This window comes from Rana temporaria, chromosome 7 (genome assembly GCF_905171775.1).
Source record: "Rana temporaria chromosome 7, aRanTem1.1, whole genome shotgun sequence".
Lineage (NCBI taxonomy): Eukaryota > Metazoa > Chordata > Amphibia > Anura > Ranidae > Rana > Rana temporaria.
The window spans coordinates 168,681,455-168,700,646 of record NC_053495.1 but is presented as its reverse complement, the minus strand read 5'-3'; the positions used below and the strand labels follow the sequence as shown (position 1 = coordinate 168,700,646).

The window sequence follows — 19,192 nt, the reverse complement described above, 5'->3', positions numbered from 1 at the left end:
GGGACCGAACTTTCATCCTGAGAAGGGCTTTTTGGTGGATTTGTCAGCCCAACATGCGGAGCTATTGTGTTCTTCCGTTGGGGGGGGGGGGGGGGGGAATTGGTGTGGGGCGCCTTCCCTGCCAGGAGGCTGGCAATAATCGTATGATAAATTTGATATTCTGGTTGTTCCCAAGCTGATCAATCCATTAACTTGGGTGCAATGAGTACCTGCTCATAAATGGTTCGAATCTTGGCCAGTCCCTGCTGAACCCTCCAAGATTTGAACCACCTATGTTCGGCTTTACTGAATTGAGCTAGTTCAGAGCCATTGTTGACCTCAACAGTGTTTGAGGCTATGTAAGTGACTGCTTTTCAATCGGGCTCACCATTTTGAAAATAAATTGCTAAAATATAGACTAGGGTTATCCCGATACTAGTATCGGTACCGATACTGAGCATTTGCGTGAGTACTTGTACTCGCGCAAATGCTCCTGATCAGGGGTCAAGTCCTGGGGGAAAAAGTGTGGGAACTCCCATCCAAGATCCACTCCACTCAAATCCCGTGATAACTCACGGCAGACCTCCGCAATGTCTCCTGGGAACAATGACAAAAGCTCCCAGGAGACATTGCGGCATCGAGGAAGTGGCGGAATATCCGCACACTACCTGATGAATCCATATACAGGAAGCGGGCAGTAACAAAGGATTATTAAGGTTCGCCTACCCCTGACAGTGACTCGAGCTGGGCATCGCCACTTAGTGAAGAATTGGCTCGGGCAGCTCGGCTGCTCTAGTCCTGCAAAGGGAACTGCGTTCCTGCTGTGAAAAAAGTGCAGGCACTCCGTTCCCACGCGTTCCCGCAGGACTTGAGCCCTGCTCCTGATGCTTCGCCCGATACTTTTTTTTCAGAGCGGGCGATCTTATCAACTAGGCGGCGGGGGGGGGGGTGAGGGGGGGGAGAGGGCTTGGCTTTCTCTTTGAGGACATGGCTGCATTTTTGGGGGACATGGCTGCATTTGTGGGGGACATTTTAAAAAAGTATCGGTATTCGGTATGGGCGAGTACATGAAAAAAAGTATCGGTACTTGTACTCGGTCCTAAAAAAGTGGTATCGGGACAACCCTAATATAGACGTTAGATTTCATATTTTTATATTTAGATTATAATTACATTTTATATTGGCAAAAACAAAAAGGAACATCAGCAAAATTATTCAAACAAAAAGACATGTTAACATGCACTCAAATTTTAAATAATCTTTTCAACAAGATGTGTAGACATCAGGGAACTGAAGCACTCACCGCCTCTTTGATCTCACAGCTAAACACATGGATGTGAAAGTCATCGGTGTCCTGTTCTCTTGATGTGAACGCGAAGCAGTCACACTCTGACGTCCCATCTCTCCCTCGCACACAGAACAAAATTTTGTAGATTGGGAATGAGGCGATTTCTGAATTTGTGGATTGGTCCATTATTCTGAAAAAAAAAACAATTAAAATTCCCTAAGCTGTGCCAAGCTTGATTACTGGGTTCCCCATCACACCTCTATCCCTTTAATCCATATAATCACAGATCTTGGATGCATGCATCAAGCACCGCCATACAGAATACTGACCGTGTGTAAACACCACTGAACCCCCAGCTGTGACCGTGTAAAGCGTCAGGTGTAGTACATCTAAAGCTGGTCATACACTGGTTAAAATTTCAATCAGTGTATGGACTCCCCTACTTGTCAGAAGTCAGTCGTTTATTGGACTTCTGTCGGAGGGACATGTTGGAAAGTTTTCCATCGATCAGCAGCTGCAGCCAATCAGCTCCAGTCGCTGATCGGTGTATTCTAACAGCAGAATAGGACATCGCTTTCGGGTTACTAGATCGGAGACCCGTTCGAAGTCGAGTCCAGCTTCATTCGGATCTTCGGCCAGCTGATTGCTCGGGCCTTGGGAGAGCCCGAGAGAGCCGCGGAGGGGACGACGACGTCCCCTCCAGCTCCTTAGGATAACAACCAAAGGCTTTTAGCCGCATCGGTTGTTATCGATAGAAAGCCAACAGTAAACCCGTCTGGCTGTCATTTTACTGTAGGCTGGGCAGGAAAGTGTTAAGAAGCAACAAGGAACCTGACTGGTCAATGCAGGTCGACAACTAAGATCAGCTCTAGTTATCAGCTTCAGCTTTTGTTCAGCAGCCCCACTGGATGGCAAAGTTCTCAGTAGGGAATAATGTGCCAAGCTCACCTGACAGAACCCTCAGGAACATTGGGTACATAGAGAGTGACAGTGACAGCAGACGAACATGTTGCTCTCATTGAGGCCATAGCCCGAACGGCCTCCGTCTCACTGCGCGGAGCTGAAACCTTCATGTGGCCCAAATAGGACAGCTTATGAAACGAGACGCTTTCTTCTTCTGGAGGGTTTGTTGAAGTGCTGCCATTCTGCGCTGGAACCTCTGAAATAACAAATCAGTTCGGTCAGGTGATGTACACTGATAATTCCCCACTGGCAGAGTGAATAAAAAAGGAAAACTAGACCAGACCAAAAAATATTTGGAAGTACCAACAATTTTAGTGATGTCACCCTGCTTTCCCTATTCTGAGACGCGAAAAGCCTCGTATACACGATCGGATATTCCGCAGACACACCTTCGGACTTTTGTCTGAAAGGTGTTGGCCAGGAACTTGTCTTGCATACAAACGGCAAAGAATTGTCGGCCAACAAACATGAACGTAGTGACGTACTAGGTGTTTTTTTAAGCTCTTTAGCGTCACCCTTTGGGCACCTTCTGCTAATGATGGGTTTGGTGAGCATTGCTTCTGAGCATGCGCGTTTGTACTTTGTACTTTTGTCGAAAATCCAACAGACCATTGTCCATGGAAATAAACATCCATTTATTTATAAAGCATTTTTTTTCTCAGTTTAGGCCAAGATGTATTTTTCTACATATTTTTTTTTTTTTTACACTGGCATGGAGCAGAGAGCTGTAGACTGTCAATCAGCAGCTCTCCTCTCGCTCATTTGAGCGCTGAGCTTTAGAGGGGAGGGGCCGTCTCAGTCTTTCAGCAGCTCGCTTAGATGGGCGTCAGTCCAGGCACCTGGCTAGTCCAGACATTCCTGTCGGGATGATGCGATGCCTGGACTGATTCCAGTGACGTCAGCAGACAGCTCTCTGCTGAAAAAACGGGTCACAGGAGTACAAAACGAATTGCACTCCTTTGACCCAGAGGAGAAGAACAGCCAAACGAGTTCAGGCTGGACTTCTCCTTAAAGCCGCTTAGTGTTAGGCCGCATACACACGGTCGTTCCAAACCAATGAGAATGGTCCGACGGCCATTTCCATGGGTTCACCGCTGAAGTGGCCTGATGGTCTGATGTGCGTACACACCATCGTTCCAAAAACCGATCGGGTCAGAACACGGTGACGTCAAACACACGACGTGCTGAATAAAACTAAGTTCAATGCTTCCAAGCATGCGTCGACTTGATTCTGAGCATGTGCGGGTTTTGCGGATGCTTTCTGTACTAACCATCGGTTTGGACCGATCGGGCAGCGGTCCTTCGGTTCAATTTTGAAGCATGTTTTAAAAATTTGGACCGAAGGAAAACAGACCGATGGGCTATACACACACGGTCGGTTTGGACCGATGAAACTGAACCTCGGTCCATTCTCATCGGTTTTGTCCGACCGTGTGTACGCGGCCTTAGTGTTCTTGCTACAATCCCCTCTATTATAATAAATGCTGGGCCCAAGTATATGCGTTTTCTAATAAAACAGCAAATACCTTTTTTTTTTTGCGCTCACGTGACCAGCCGCCTCTCTCGATCTGACAGCAAAACAGGCGGGGCTGAGAAACCCTTGCTGATGTCAGCCAGGAGGAGGAGAGTAGGAGAGAGGCGGCCGGTCACGTGAGCACCAAAAAAAAAAAAAAAAAGGTATTTAGCAGCAGATTTTTTACAGAACATATACACTTGGGCACAGCATTTATTATAACATGAATATATAGCGGCAGAGAAGGACCGATGCTGCCAGTGTGGTCCGATCGTGTTCAGACAACCCCCTGAGCATGAGCTTTGCTGATTGGAAAGATGTAGGTCTGACGCAGCAAGGGATGTGTCAGACAGCTGGAGAGTGACCACTGTTTACATACAGAGACTACCGACCTGTTTCTGCAGCATATGTGAAAGCCAAAGTTGTTTACCACCACCGGGGATCAATTAAAGAAAACAACTGTTAAGACATTTACAATATAATATATGTTGGGTTACAGTATAAAGATATATGTACACAGTATTTTCTGTGCTGTATATGAACATTAGGACTGACCTGTATTGTTGGGATCCAAGACTAATGTAAGTGGAGGATTTCTGGCACTGAAGGTGGAGGACGCTGCACTCATCTCAGCGGCGCCATCATCTGCAGGTAAGTGGATATTCTGCTTCTTCTCTGAATCTCTGAGAATTTCTTCCATTGCTTTTTCCAGCTGTTCATCTCCATTTGACATTATCTGAAAAACAGCATGATTACCAACGTCCATGCATGACCTCAAACTAAAAAAGGTCCAGCTATACTAAAACACAAACCTTTATCCATCAAGACGGTAAGCTAAACCTGAACTGCAGCAAATATGAGAAGTTAGACTTCCAGGTGTAGAAGGTTGTAGGAGGTTGGGGAGCTAGCCAATGTTGTGCTAAGGTTTTCCTGGCCAAGTTAAGGTCTCTAGTGACTTGTTCTACAAGGTCATCATTCAGGAGTTCAACTAATCTAAGAACACCCATCTTTGGATTAAGAGATGAAATGCGTGGTTGAGAATATTAAAGCGGTTGTAAAACTCCAACATGAAACATGAACAAAAGAATATCCTGCTAAAGTGCATACTTGTTTCAAATAAGAGCATTAGGTGTCATTTCTGTCTACTGCTTCATTCCTCCGCTATCAGCACGAGTCACATCTAATGCCGCGTACACACCATCACTTTATGTGATGAAAAAAAATGACGTTTTTAAAAACGTCACTTTAATTGACCGTGTGTGGGGGAAAACGTCGTATTATGTCTTCTAAAAAACGACCCAAAAAAATTGAAGCATGCTTCAATTTTATGTGTCGTTTTTCAAAACGTCAACTTTTACTTCACAGAAATTGACCGTGTGTAGTAAAAAATGTCGTTTAAAACGACGTTTTTTCACCCGCGCATGCCCAGAAGCTACTTATGAAGCGAGCTTCAATGGAAAAACGTGCTAGAACATTGTGAGAAAAACGATGGTGTGTAGGCAACTTCGTCTTTGAAAATTGAAGTTTCAAAAACGTCATTTTTTACTTCACAGAAAATGTCGTTTTTTTTCATCACATAAAGTGATGGTGTGTACGCGGCATAACAAGTTTTCCTGACACCAAGAGAAAAAAGGTGACAGCGCAGGGACCTCCAGCCGATTGACAGCCTCAACTTCCTGTGAGCTGTGAGGAGGTGGTGTGTCTCTTCCCTGTAATCAGTTCTCAAAGCTCTTCTGACCGAGCCCTGCAGAGTGTAAATTCTGCTCTCCACCCTCTTTTATCAAACAGCCCAGGAAAGCTTTATAACAATTCTGGACTCTAAATGGATGCAGAGAAGAGAAGACTGCAGATAAGCGATTAAACCTTATAGACGAGGTATTGTTTCATCTCGGTTTATCCCCTGGGGATAGTCACTTCACTCACTGGGTATATGTGAGGGGTTACAATCCCTTGAAATATTCTGTAATCTTGTCAGTAGTGAATCAGTTATGGCCATGTCTAAAAACATCAGGAGAAAATCCCCTTTACTGTGGTATACCTAGGCCACAAGACTAATTTCCCCGTACACACAATCCGAAAATCGGACGACAGATCGTCTTTTTTTTTTTGCATGCTAGTCATTCAGCGACCCTGAAGAGTTTACTAAAGTTACGAAAATTCTCATACAACAGAATACAAAATAAATAAAAAAAAAAAACGGAAGTGATGTCATGTATTTGTATTGTCATTTCAGACAACTGTACTGATTAAAGGGGTTGTAAAGGTTTGCTTTTTTTTATTTTCTAAATAGGTTCCTTTAAGCTAGTGCATTGTTAATTTACTTACCTTTTCCTTCGATTTCCCTTCTAAATGTTTTTTTTTTCTTTGTCTGAATTTCTCACTTCCTGTTTCTCCTCAGTAAGCTTTGCACCATCATCTGGCTGGGGGTTAGTCAGCCGGAACAGCTTACTGAGGAGGAAAAGGAAGTGATAAATTCAGACAAAGAAAAAAAACATTTAGACGGGAAATCGAAGGAAAAGGTAAGGGAACCCATTTAGAAAATAAAAACCTAACCTTTACAAACCCTTTAAATTAAAATTATGTGCATGTCCAATAGAATAAAACAAAATAAATAAAATCGGATTAACTGTCGTAATCGTGTCTCAAAAAAAAAAAAAAACAGTCCATCTAGTTCAACCAATAGAGGTAAAAAAAAAAAGAAAGAAAAAAAAAATAACAATTCTATATACACAATCCTAAAACTAGCGTCGCTTTACGGCTGATGCCCCACTTGCTCCTACCCCCATTCTAAGCCTATTTTATCCAACTCTGTGAAGAAAAGTGCTGTATACTTGCCTATTCTGAAGCCACTCCGGTCTGGTCACATGATTTCTCCGGCGGTGGCTTCAGAGTAGAGGTTAAATCGCCAACAGCGGCTGCAAATGCCTTTATGGTGATAACACCTGTAGGCTTAACTATAGGACATCCGTTGTCAGCTCTCCTTCCTCTACACTGAAGCTGCCGCTGACAGCTGATCATGTGACCCGGACCAGAGTGGCTTCAGAATAGGCAAGTATACAGATCTTGAATATTATATGTGTTATTGAAAGCAAAAAAAAAAAAAGTCCCAAAAAAGTACACAGATCTTTTCTTTACAGGGTTAGATAGAATAGTCTTAGAAATGGGGTATGGAGCAGATTTAAGCCGACCAGAAAAGAATCGGATCTCTGCTGGTTCAGTTGAGACCGGCTGAGATTTGATCAATTTATGGAAGGCTCTTACTAAAAGTTGATTCATCGATTAACTTCAGTACAACAAGCCTGTCGGATTTTTTGTATGCGATTACTATAGCTGCCAGGAGTAAGTATTGTGTTCTGCTGGCAAGAAGGCTCCCCGCATGCCCCTGCAGGAAAAACACAATAGCGCTGTGGGAGAAATTCCCCAATCAACATACAGTAGTTTACTTGTTGCAGAAAAGAAAAAAGCATCATCTATGGCCTGCCTTAGCCTTAGTTACAATTTTATTTTTAAAACAACAACACACAGCCATTCATGTCTAAATCGCTGGCAACAAAAGTGAGTACACCCCCAAGTGAAAATGTCCCAATTGGGCCCAATTCGCCATTTTCCGTTCCCGATGTTATGCGATTCGTTAATGTTAAAAGGTCTCAGGTATAAATGGCGATCAGATGTGTTAAATGTGGTGTTATCACTCTCACAGATTGCCAAGACCATGAAACGGAGCTTCAGCACCAATGCCAAGACCATACAGCGGTTTAACAGGACAGGTTCCACTCAGAATAGGCCTTGCATGGTTGACCAAAGAAGTTGAGTGCACATGCTCAGCATCATATCCAGAGGTTGTCTTTGGGAAATAGACGTATGAGTGCTGCCAGCATTACATGTTGAAGGGGTGGGGGGTCGGTCTATCAGTGCTCAGACCATAAGCATTGCTTTAATTTGGACCAGATTGGACTCAGACCGCATTGCATCAAATTTGTAGGAAGCCTCTTCTAAAGATGATGCAGAAGAAAGCCTGCAAACCGTTTGCTGAAGACAAGCAGACTAAGGACATGGATTACTGGAACCATGTCTTGTGGTCTGATGAGACCAAGATAAACTTATTTGGTTCAGATGGTGTCAAGCGTGTGTGGCAGCAACCAGATGAGGAGTACAAATACAAGTGTGTCTTGCCTACAGTCAAGCATGGTGGTGGGAGTGTTATGGTCTGGGGCTGCGTGAGTGCGGCACTGGAGAGCTACAGTTCATTGAGGGAACCATGAATGCCAACATGTACTGTGACATACTGAAGCAGAGCATGATCCCCTCCCTATGGAGACTGGGCCGCAGGGCAGTATTCCAATATCATGACTCAAAACACCCCTCAAAGACGACCACTGCCTTGCTAAAGAAGCTGAGGGTAAAGGTGATGGACTGGCCAAGCATGTCTCCAGACCTTAACCCTATTGAGCATCTGAGGGGCATCCTCAAAAGGAAGATAGAGGAGCGCAAGGTCTGCAACATCCACCAGCTCTGTGATGTCATCATGGAGGAGTGGAAGAGGACTCCAGTGGCAACCTGTGAAGCTCTGGTGAACCCATGTCCAAGAGCGTTAAGGCAGTGCTGGAAAATAATGGTGGCCACACAAAATAGACACTTTGGGCCCAATTTGGACATTTTCACTTGGCGGTGTACTCACTTTTGTTGCCAGCAGTTTAGACATTAATGGTTGTGTGTTGAGTTATTTTGAGGGGACAGCAAATTTACACTGTAATGCCACGTACACACGATCGGTTTGTCTGATGAAAACGGTCTGATGGACCGTTTTCATCAGACAAACCGATTGTGTGTGGGCCCCATCGTTTTTTTTATCCATCGGTTAAAAAACTAGGAACTTGTTTTAAAATTATCTGATGGCTAAAAAAAACGATAGAAAAAAAAAAACGATCGTCTGTCGGCACGTCCATCGGTTAAAAATCCATGCATGCTCATAATCAAGTCGACGCATGCTTGGAAGCATTTAACTTCATTTTTCTCAGCACGTCTTGTGTTTTACGTCACCGCGTTCTGACACAATAGTTTTTTTAACTGATGGTGTGTAGGCACGATTGATGAAAGTCAGCTTCATCGGATATCTGATGCAAAAATCCATCAGTCAGTTTTCATCGGATGAACCAATCGTGTGTACAGGGCATTAGCTGCTGTACACTCACTACTTTACATTGTAGCAAAGTGTCATTTCTTCAGTGTTGTCACATGAAAAGATATAATAAAATATTTACAAATATGTGAGGGGTGTACTCACTTTTGTGAGATACTGTGTGTATATCGATATATGCGTGCGTGCGTGTGTGTGTGCGCGCATTTATTTATACACACAAATGTTTTGTTTTGCATTTCTATTTTAAACTGAATGGCTGGTTTTACAGGATGAGGGTTCACATAGAGTATACTTTTAGGCTTTTACAACATGACAGTCATACCTTGAGCTGTGGCTTTTCATTCAAGTTTGAAGAACCATCGACTAATACAAAGTCTTCACTGTTTAGTGTTGATGTGGAATCGGATGGGACACTGGAATTCTGGAGAGAGCACTTGTCGTCCATTGTTGCCGTTATGCTGCTTGACAGTGTAGACCCAAAAATTTACCATCTGTGAAATTCAAGACAAGATTTGTTACTTAGGTTTTGAGATGGCATGACTTTATTCAGAGTCATTATAGCCTTCATGATAGTATAGGCCTTGTACCTGGAATTTCCTATACAGTCAGGGGTGGGGGGTACTGTCTGTGCTGCTGCACACCGATTCAACAAAGTGACAAAAATGGGTAGTAGAGAGGTGGGCTCTTTCTTCTATGGCAGACCACCCGGGCCCCTAAATACAAAAACCAAATGAGGGCCATTAATTATCCACAAGGCAGCTAGGGTTCACATCTAAGCGGCATTGCGTGCCGTATTTGCATGGCACAGCAGCCCTTTCATTTGAAGTGGGCTGCTGTACCTGCATTTCCTGCACGGAAAAGGTCCCAGCCCCTTTTATAAAACACAGCTGCATGGAAACCGCATGCTGCTTTTGCGCATGTGGAAAACCACACAGCATTTTTCATTGCATAGAGGTGATATCCAGAGTTAATGGAACCCCTGCGCCAACACATGCAATTTGCATGCATTCCTGCACAGATAAGAACCTAGCCCTAGAGTGCAGCAAAACAGCAAGATACACAATCAGTGTATTTATATTTAACCGGATTCACAATATAAAAAAAAAAGTACACATTCCCGTTTCACACACCTCTGTCACACTTCACCTACACAGGTATGGCGTCAAACCTTCCTGCCGCACCTGTCCAAATGAGACTTACCAAACACTCACATCATGAGGCCTTCATGTGATTCTTATAGTGGTATTCACCCCAAAACTAGACTTTTAACATATTGCAGCTTACCAATCATTACATGTGGTGGCTGCGTTACTTTTTTTTTTTAGTCCCCCCCCCCCCTTCTGCTTTCACTCGATCTGGCCAGTAGTACACCTCCTGTATTATAGTTGCCCCACTTTGGATGAAGGTGCATATTTGGGCAGCAGCATGGTCAGTCTGGGTGGTATGGAGTGTAAGATGTACCAGCAGATTTAGATACACTAACAAATTCAAGCCAAAACTCTAGCTCACACAGCAGCTACACAAGATTTTCCTTTCAGGACATGAATAAAAAAATAAAAAAAAAATAAAAACGATCAGTGATAAATGGTTTGTCTCAACACTCTTAACTGATATTTGCAGGAGAGCTTGTTCTGTTGAAAAACAGACTAAAGCCAGCCATAGATGGTTAGAATTTAGGCTGTTCAGCAGTGGCTGGCTGAGATTTAATCAATCTATGGGCAGGCTGATTGTACCCAAATTGATCCATCGATCAACTTAAGGCCCGTACACACGATACGAAAATCAAAAGTAAAATTTGTCCGAAGAACGATCTACCAATTTTCGGATCGTTCGTATGGTGCTTTCAATCCTTCATCCGACAAAAGCTGGATGTGTAAATTATAAAATAAAAAATTGCCGTACGTGAACTCAACGTCAGATTTGTGTTTAATTAGTACGGCTTCGTACAAAAAATAAATAAACATTGTAAGAGCAAGGCTATGCATGCTCAGAAACAAAATAATACATACAAAACTATTCATGACGTCCCCTCAGAAATTGTATTCTGTCGTAGGAGAAATTCCATATGGTGAGTAACCTCTTCACATTTGACATGATACTAGCATGCCACAAAAAATGGGCGTACAGTCATCCGAAAATCTGATCGTGGGTACGAGGCTTTAGGTACAACCAGCATGTCAGATTTTTACATGCGATTCACCATCACCAGGAAAAAAAGCCTAAAAAAGAAAACTAATACAGACACCACATCTAAGAACTGGTAAACTGCAATATAATAAATGCTTACTTCTGGGTTTATTATCGCTTTATGCCCAATTAGACCAAAAAAAAAAAAAAAAACTTTGCTTGCAGCCACCAAAACTTGCAACACGTTTGGGTGACAGCCCGAGGTAAAAAAAAAAAAAAGGGTCAAATTCACACCGGACGCAGTTCTGTGTGCTTTTTTTTCTGCACAAAATGCATGTACAGTGTTTTCCATGTATTCCAATGGCTCTAGTTGGCTCTAGTTCACACCATGCAGTCAGTTTGCGGTCAGTTTCTGCACTGGAAACTGACTGTATGGTGTGAACTAGAGCCATTGGACTACATGGAAAACACTGTGCATGCATTTTGTGCAAAAAAAAAAAAAAAGTACAAAAAAAAACTGTACCAAACTGCGTCTGGTGTGGACCGGCCCTAACACCACACTCTCCGCCATTCTCACCTAGATTTGTGATATCATTGCAATGCCGTATAAAGTTAAAATTTAGAAGTATAAGTAAAAGGCAACATTTTTTTTTTTTTTTTTTATGTTTTGGATTGGGGAGGGATTAGAACACCTGTCAGTTTTTATTGCCGTCTGTAATGTGACCCCATTAGGGAGATTAATCCTCTCCATTTGTCCTGTTTAACATTATCATTGAAAGTAAAAGAAAAAATCACCAAATTTTGGCTTGTTCCCAGAAAAGTAATAGAGGGAAAATCATCCAATGGGGACACTAGTTCTGATGACCTGTGGGTCCCCAAAGAAATTCCCTTAATTTGATTTCTTCTCACTTCCCATTTGGCTATGGGACAGGAAGTGAAGGGAAGTCTCTGCAATGGTCGTGGGGGAAAAAATAAAAAAAAACGGACAGGGATTATAACCCTCCCTTGCTCGATCCAAAAAAAAAAAAAAGAAGGAGCATCTCAGCATCCTGGACAGGTGTCATCACCCATCTGATTGAGCCCTAACAGTAGTTTAAAGGAACACTAAAGGTTTGTTTTTTATTAGATCAATTGATTGCTGTAAGCTAGAGCATTTAAATATCACTTCCCTTGTTTTTCCTTTTGACCTCCAAAATACAGTAATCCAGGTTTGAAAATGCCATTTCCTGTCTCTCCTCTTCTTGCTTTCCACCAGCATCTGAGCCGTTTTGCATTGTGGAAAGCAGAATGTGCTCACCCCCTCCCTATGACTACAGCCCTGCGTGAAGATGCTCTCTTATCCCTCACAGGCATGGAGGCTAAGCCTAATGGGAACTGTAGGTCCGATTAGGCCGTGATGTAGCAAGAATGAATGCGCACCGCAAACCAGGACGTCAGCGAGAATAACGATTCAGGAGTGCTGGAGGTAAATAAAACAGCTCGATTTCAACAGGTATCAAACTAGTTATAATGCAAAACATTACTTTTTACTTTATCAGCTACTGTCAGACTTTAATTTAAGAGGAAAATATTTTTGTCTTTACAACCCCTTTAAGTGGGTACACCTGCCCAAAAATGATGGAAAGAAAACTCCATTTACTGTACAGTCCTCTGGATTGCCGAACATTTTTGAATATATTCATCAAATTAAAATCATTCCCTGCAATAAGGGTTTTAGCAAGATATTTTAGAACAGGTTTAGGAGTGTGTCTATGGGAATGTTTGAAACACCGCTCCCAAAACACCCTGCCCATTAAAATAAAAAGCGTTTTGGAAGCACCGCAATACAGGTGCTTTTAACCCATTCGGTTGCTAGCGAGGGTTAAAAGAGATCCGCTAGCGGCTGAAAAGCGTCTCTAAAACGAGCAGTGCTTTACCGGGCGGACCCAGTACGAAAGGGCTTGTGTGTGTGTGTGTGTGTGTGTGTATGTGTGTGGTGCACATTGTATTATTAATATTATTTTATCACTCCAACGCCTTCCTATCTTCTCATCTACAGCCAGTCTGAGCGCCACTACTGACACGCTCTCTGCGTTTGCTCACATTTCATCACATTTGACTCTGAAAACACGGAGGGATTTAGGCTGATATGGTTCATATCACAACTTTTCCAAGCAAACAGCTCTTGTTCAAACAGCAGTTGTGATTGAACAATGCCAGAGACAACAATGAAGCCTATAAAGGCCGACTCCACCTCTCGGAAAAATGTGATACTGTAAGGCAGGGCAGGCAGGGTCACCAACGCCGACGCTGCTTTTATTTCCTCATACGTGCGACGCTCTTCAACTGTTTAGTGTGATCAATAAGAAATCGTTATACTTTGCATGTTTACACTAATGAACCATTTTTTGTGCTACAGCACTGCGTCGATTTAACGGACGATTGCGCGCTCGTGCAACGCTGTACCCCAATAAAATTGACGTCTTTTTTTTCCCACAAATAGAGATTTCTTTTGGTGGTATTTGATCACCTCTGCGGGGTTTTTTTGCGCTATAAAAAAATAAAAAAAAATAAAAAGACAAGTTTGAAGTTTAGCCCGATATATATTCTTCTACATATTTTTGGTAAAATAAGTAAAAAAATAAAAACACGACACATTTTTGGGACCAGTGACAGCGATTAGTGCTATAAAAATACTGTATAAATGTCACTGGCAGAAAAGGGGTTAACACTAGGGGGCGATCAAGGGGTTAAATATGTTACCTATGCGTGTTCTAACTGTAGGGGGGATGGGACTGTCTAGGACAGGGGTCTCCAAACTGCGGCCCGAGGGCCAGATGTGGCCCTTTGTTAGCCCTTATCCAACCCTTGGGCACTATTCCTCCCGCTGACACCAACAATGTGGCACTATATCTTCTACCGATACCAATGATGGGATACTATTCCTCGTACTAATAGGGGCACTACTTCTCCTTCTATTGACCACCAACCCTGAGGCCATATTTATTTTCACTGATGCTGAGCCGTGACATTTTCTGCCACTGCTTACCACAATCCGGCCCTCCTAAAGTGTGAAGGACAATAAACTGGCCCTTTGTTTGAAAAGTTTGGAGACCCCTGGTCTAGGAGGAGAGAGATCAGTGTTCATACTTGGTATGAACACAAGATCTGTCTCTACTCACCTGAAAGAACCGTGATTTGTGTGTCAACTCCAGGCTCGACTATGCAAACTCCCTTTACCTTGGACACCCAAAATACCAGATTGCCCGTCTACAAGTCGTCCAGAACACGGCGGCATGACTGGTAACAGGAAAAAACCCTGGGAATCAATTACCCCCTCCCTGAGGTCCCTCCACTGGCTGGCCCTAAAGGACAAAATCACATTTAAGGCCCTCTGCCTGATGCACAAATGTATACAAGGAATCGCCCCCCAATATTTATGTGAGAAAATGAAAAACCACAACCCCAATCACGTTCTTCAAATCAACTAACCAAAATCTACTACAAATCCCCAAGGCTTGCATTAAAGACCAAAAGAGAACGAAGATTTGCAGTCCAAGGACCTCGACTATGGAACGCTTTACCAACTAATATCCGAACGGAAGTGGATCACCTGGCCTCAAGACCCACCCATTCTGAAGGCTAAAAAGAAGGAAATGGATACCAAGGGCCTTGAGGCGAATCAGTTTGCATTAGTAGCGCTATACAAGTTACTCACTCACTGATCACAGTTCACAATCTGTCACGAGCGATCGCGGGTGCCCGGGGGTCGTCGTGCCCGATGGACACTCACATCGGCTCCGGAGGCGCGCCCCTAGTGGCAAAAAAAAAAGAAACGTAAGGTAACGCCCATTTGCCCAGCCGAGCCAACCTGCCACAGGCTGGTCGGCAAGTGGTTAAAGTGTTACTAAACCCACAACAGTGAAAATCTGTCTGTATATGCAGTAAAGCATGCTGGTTATACTCACTGTGGAACCTAATGGGTTAATCAGGAGCTTTGTGTAAAAAAGCTGTTTGATCCTGTCTTCTCGAATCCTCCCCCTTCTTCCACTGTCCCCAATCATTTTCCTGATAGAACAGAGCCTTGGGGGCATGCTCAGTTTGGTGTGTATTGCTAGAGATTTTTTTTTTCTTGGGAAGGTGAATGTAATCAACACAGGACCAGCACTGTCCAGACAGAGGGTCAGGGGTCATGCAGCCTCATAGGCCCCTTAGAGTAGAATGAAAACTACAAGCTTTAACCAGACACTGCTAGAAGTCAAAGGACTGCTATATACTGCTTATGAGATAAGGGTATTCAGCAGTTTATATTTATAAAATTATATCTAGGCGCACTGAGCGTGCCGTTACTAACGTCGATCATGTCGTTAGTGGCGGCACCAGTGCGCATGCGTGGGAGTGACATCATCGCGGCTCCGGCCAGTCACAGCGCCAGAGTCGCGATACGAGGAAGACACTCAGGGAAAGATGGCGGCGATGGAGAAGAACGAGCACCACTGTGGGGGCTTCAATCTCATCCACTTGTGTGATTTGTGCGGCAGTGTTTGAAGCAATGAGGACCAATAGAGGAGAGGAGTGGAGGAGGCGGTGAGCGAGCTGGCGGCAGCCAATGAGCGTGCAGTCTCCGGCGGTGCCTTTGCAGCGCAGAGGCAGAGTTGCTGTGTACCAACCGGACAAAGAAGAGCAAGTGTGGCCGCTATAATGAGCATTCCCTCAAGCAGGATGCCTGGGGCTTGGCGGTCCTTCCCTCCCCCCACATTGCACAATCCGCTGTACACAGGAGAACATGGAGGAGTCCTGGGAGCCGTGCGTGCATGAGAGAATATTAACCCTGCTGGGGCTGCTGCTGGCCTGGGGGTCTGCTACTGAAGATGGTGGTAAGGATCCTACGGGGGGCTGAGGAACCATGTGTGTCTGGCTGGTGGAGGAGCGATCTCACCTGCTATGGGCGCTGGGCAGGTAAGAGAAAGCCCATGTCATTCTATTATTATAGAGGCAGGCTATGAGCAGCGTGTGTAGGGTGAGCTCCAGCCAAAGACGTCTCATGTCCTTCTATAGTGCCATGTGTGATCAGTAGACTGCCGTGACCGTGGATGAATTAAGTGTGGACGCAGCGGTGGGGGAAAGGGCGTTTGTTTGCCGCCGCCCTCCCCAAAAAAATGGAGCACCAGCAGCCACTGGTTCACGCTAGTGCTGCTGCATGGTCACGTGTTTTTCAGTGCGTTTTTATGTGCGTATTTGATGTGTTTTTTACACTTCATGCATTTTTTGCAGGAGGAGTAGACTGGTTAAAGAAAAAGTCCACCCCAACACTAAAATCCCTGCATCTACAGACATCCACGATCTAACACTAACCCTGTAAAGAAGAAATCAGTATATATACCTTTTTTTGAAGCCGATCCGAACCCATGCTGAGCGGTTAGCCGTGACACTGCTGTGGAGGCGGAAAGCAGAGGACACGTCCGACAACGAAAGCCCCATAGTAAGTCTATGGGCGACGTCACTCCCCATTCTTTTCACAGCCGTTGTCGGCCGTGTCCTCTGCAGAGCTTTTGCCGTGGATGTCTGTAGATGCAGAGAATTTAGTGTACAGGTGGATTTAACCTTTAAGCCAGGGCTCGACAAATCCCGGTCGCCAGGGCGACTAGAAATAGGGTCCTGGCGACTTAGCTTGGAAGGGGGGCAAGCGGGCGCCATCTGGTGGTGGCTGTTGGTATTACAAGTTAAGCATTACAAGTTCAACAGCAATTCTAATGTCATTTTTCAATATTTTCACTGCCATCTTCTTCCCTCTAATTAGAACCCCCAAACATTATATATATTTTTTATCCTAACAACCTAGAGAATAAAATGGCGATTGTTGCAATACTTTCTGTCACGCCGTATTTGCGCAGCCTTCTTACAAGTGCACTTTTTTGGGGAAAAATTACACTTTTTTTAATTAAAAAATAAGACAACAGTAAAGTTATCCCCATTTTTTTTTATATTATGAAAGATAATGTTACGCCAAGTAAATTCATACCCAACATTTCACGCTTCAAAATTGCGTCCGCTCGTGGAATGCCGACAAACTTTTACCCTTTAAAATCTTCATAGGCAACGTTTAAAAAAATCTACAGGTTGCATGTTTTGAGTTACAGAGGAGGACTAGGGCTAGAATTATTGCTCTCACTCTACCAATCGCGGCGATACCTCACATGTGTGGTTTGAACACCGTTTACATATGCGGGCGCTGCTCACGTATGTGTTCGCTTCTGAGCGCAAGCTCGTCGGGACGGGGTGCGTTTTCTGGCTCCTAACTTTTTTAGCTGGCTCCTAGATTCCAAGCAAATTTGTCAAACCCTGCTTTAAGCACAAAACCCCATCAAAAACGCATGTACATGCATGTTTCATGTGCTCCAAATGAAGTCTATGTGGCCAAAAACGCACCAAAAGAACCACCTGCAACTTTTCAAAAATTTCAAGGCACCATCGTATTGATATGTACAGGCACCATAGAGAATAATGTGATGGCAGCACAATGGCAGACGCAGGAGAACGCGCACTAGTAGGAATGGGGCCCAAGACTCCTTTAGAAAATCCCAATGCCTGGCTGTCATGCTGATCCTAAGGCGCTGATGCGCTTTGTGTTAGAACATCCAATTTGTGTCCTTATTCCAGATCATCAAGGTCACTGGCTGCATTCTGGTTTTGTATCATCATCTCACAAAGAACTAATACTAGAAAAAGTCAAGCAAACAGCATTTTCAGAAGGGAGTCATAAATAACTGCCATCTTTCTCAGAACTGACTTCCCATAAATAAATACATTATTACATGTCTGATGATTTTTACCAGTCCTTACTATAAAGGGTGTGCCGCTAGAACAGACAAGATGCCTATTGACAGATGGCTAACCCTGTGTGTGATCACGCACTTCCGTATTATCAGCACAACATCACAAGACTCCACTTACTTCCAGTCCAGAGAAAAGAAAATCCGTTCTAGGATAAACACAACCAATACTTGTAGAAATGTACAAAAGCAGAACACAAGGCACAGCTAAGTGATAAAGCAAATAAAGAGAAAGGGAAAATGAAAACTCAGCAGTTTTTTCCAGAAAAGTAAGCACAGCTTGGAGATCAGAAGATAAAAATATTCAGGAAAGGGATGAACATGAGAATCTGGGCCAGATTCAGAAATCGCCTTCGTATCTCTGAGATCCGACGGTCGTATCTATGCGCCCGATTCATAGAATCAGGTTACGCATAGATCTCCCTAAGATCCGACAGGTGTAAGTGACTTACACTGTCGGATCTTAGGCTGCAATTCTAGGCCGGCCGCTAGGTGGCGATTCCATTGCGGTCGGCGTAGAATATGCAAATGAGTCGTTACGCCGATTCACGAACGTACGCTTGCCCGTCGCAGTAAATTTACGCCGTTTCCGTAAGAGATATGCGGCGTAAAGATAAATATAAGGCGCATTCTTGTGTATAGTATGCAAATTGCATACTAACACCGATTCACAATGTTGCGCGAGCCCTGCGTACGCAATTTACGTAGTTTCCGTACGGCGTGTTTAGCGTAAGGCTGCCCCTTCTAATAGCAGGGGCAGCCAATGCTAAAGTATACCCGTCGTTCCTGCGTCGCGACGTTCGAATTTTACGTAATTTGCGTAAGTGATTCGTGAATGGCGCTGGACCCCATTCACGTTCACTTTGAAGCAAATGACGTCCTTGCGACGTCATTTGCCGCAATGCACGTTGGGAAAGTTTCCCGACGGAGCATGCGCTCTACGCGCCTAATTTAAATGATTCCCGCCCCCTACGGGATCATTTACATTAGGCGCCCTTACGCAGGGCAAGTTTACACAGCGCACACGCAATTTACGGAGCTACTGCTCCGTGAATCGCAGGTAGCGCAGTAAATTGGCGGGGGCGCAGGGCAAAGACGCTGCCCTGCGCCTCCGCAAATAAAGGGCAAATCTACCTGAATCCGGGCCTTTGTCTTTAGTAGACATCAAACCAATTTTGTGTTACTTTCTTGGAGATGCACAAATACAAACAGCGATTTTCAGTAGCATAACTTGGACAAACAATCCAAACTAAGCTCATGTGAGGATGCAGAGCTAAGGATTTCTGATTTGTGGCCCTGAGCCACCAAAGCAGTGTAGGATGAGGACAAATGTCATTATTGTTCATGGACTGTGCGGAGTAGTCATCAAC

General features: G+C 44.1%; 1 protein-coding gene across 3 annotated transcripts in view; it reads right to left on the bottom strand.

Annotated features, from left to right (window-relative positions):
- The window catches only part of RABGAP1L (RAB GTPase activating protein 1 like), a 471,992-nt gene that overhangs the window by 412,455 nt on the left and 40,345 nt on the right, over positions 1-19,192 (bottom strand). For 2 of the 3 annotated variants that reach the window (XM_040360398.1, XM_040360397.1), the window contains exons 2-5: positions 9,206-9,374; positions 4,299-4,479; positions 2,216-2,426; positions 1,283-1,457 (exon numbers count right to left, since the gene is read on the bottom strand). In XM_040360398.1, the coding sequence (XP_040216332.1) occupies positions 1,283-1,457; positions 2,216-2,426; positions 4,299-4,479; positions 9,206-9,328 (690 nt within the window). In that variant the 5' untranslated portion in view covers positions 9,329-9,374. Of the gene's footprint in view, positions 1-1,282; positions 1,458-2,215; positions 2,427-4,298; positions 4,480-9,205; positions 9,375-14,707; positions 14,804-19,192 lie in introns of those variants that run through there. The other variant, XM_040360396.1, reaches the window with a different exon arrangement.